This window comes from Nestor notabilis, unplaced genomic scaffold, assembly GCF_000696875.1.
Source record: "Nestor notabilis isolate BGI_N333 unplaced genomic scaffold, ASM69687v1 scaffold25613, whole genome shotgun sequence".
In the NCBI taxonomy this organism is placed as follows: Eukaryota; Metazoa; Chordata; class Aves; order Psittaciformes; family Psittacidae; genus Nestor; species Nestor notabilis.
In genome coordinates this window covers 691-1092 of record NW_009920918.1, presented here as the reverse complement: position 1 = coordinate 1092, position 402 = coordinate 691, and the positions used below count along the sequence as shown (strand labels likewise).

Genomic DNA, 402 nt, shown 5'->3' with positions numbered 1-402 from the left:
GGGGGGCGGGGGGGGTCTAGTCGAAGCCGTGCCAGTCGCTCTGCTCCGAGTCGTACTCCAGCTCGGCGCCGATGCAGCGCACCCCGTCCAGCAGCATCGGGGTGCCGTGGTGCCGGTCTGCGGGAGGGAGGGGACAGGGACACAGCTGGGACACAGCCACAGAACCCCCCCACGGGCCCATGGGGCGTGCTTCACCTTTTGGGGTGTTCTGAGGCCCACAAGTGCTTGTCCCCCCTCCCACCATCACCACACAAGGGATGCTGGTACCCAAGGGGATGGGAGATGCGGGATGCCGCACACCGTGGCTGCATGCGGATGGTGCTCAACCCTGGTGTGCCACGGTGCTGGGGGCACAGTGAGTGACCCCCAGCCCTACCCAGCATGGGGACCCCAAAACCAGCC

At 67.7% G+C, this 402-nt stretch overlaps 1 protein-coding gene across 1 annotated transcript in view; it reads right to left on the bottom strand.

The window, feature by feature from the left end:
- Positions 1-16: 16 nt before the first annotated feature.
- Positions 17-402, bottom strand: part of LOC104402917 (chromosome unknown open reading frame, human C20orf27) — a gene marked incomplete at its 5' end in the record, with an annotated part of 1060 nt that continues 674 nt past the window's right edge. Inside the window, one exon of the mRNA XM_010010911.1 lies at positions 17-117. Within this exon, the coding sequence (XP_010009213.1) occupies positions 17-117 (101 nt within the window). The remainder of the gene's footprint in view (positions 118-402) is intronic.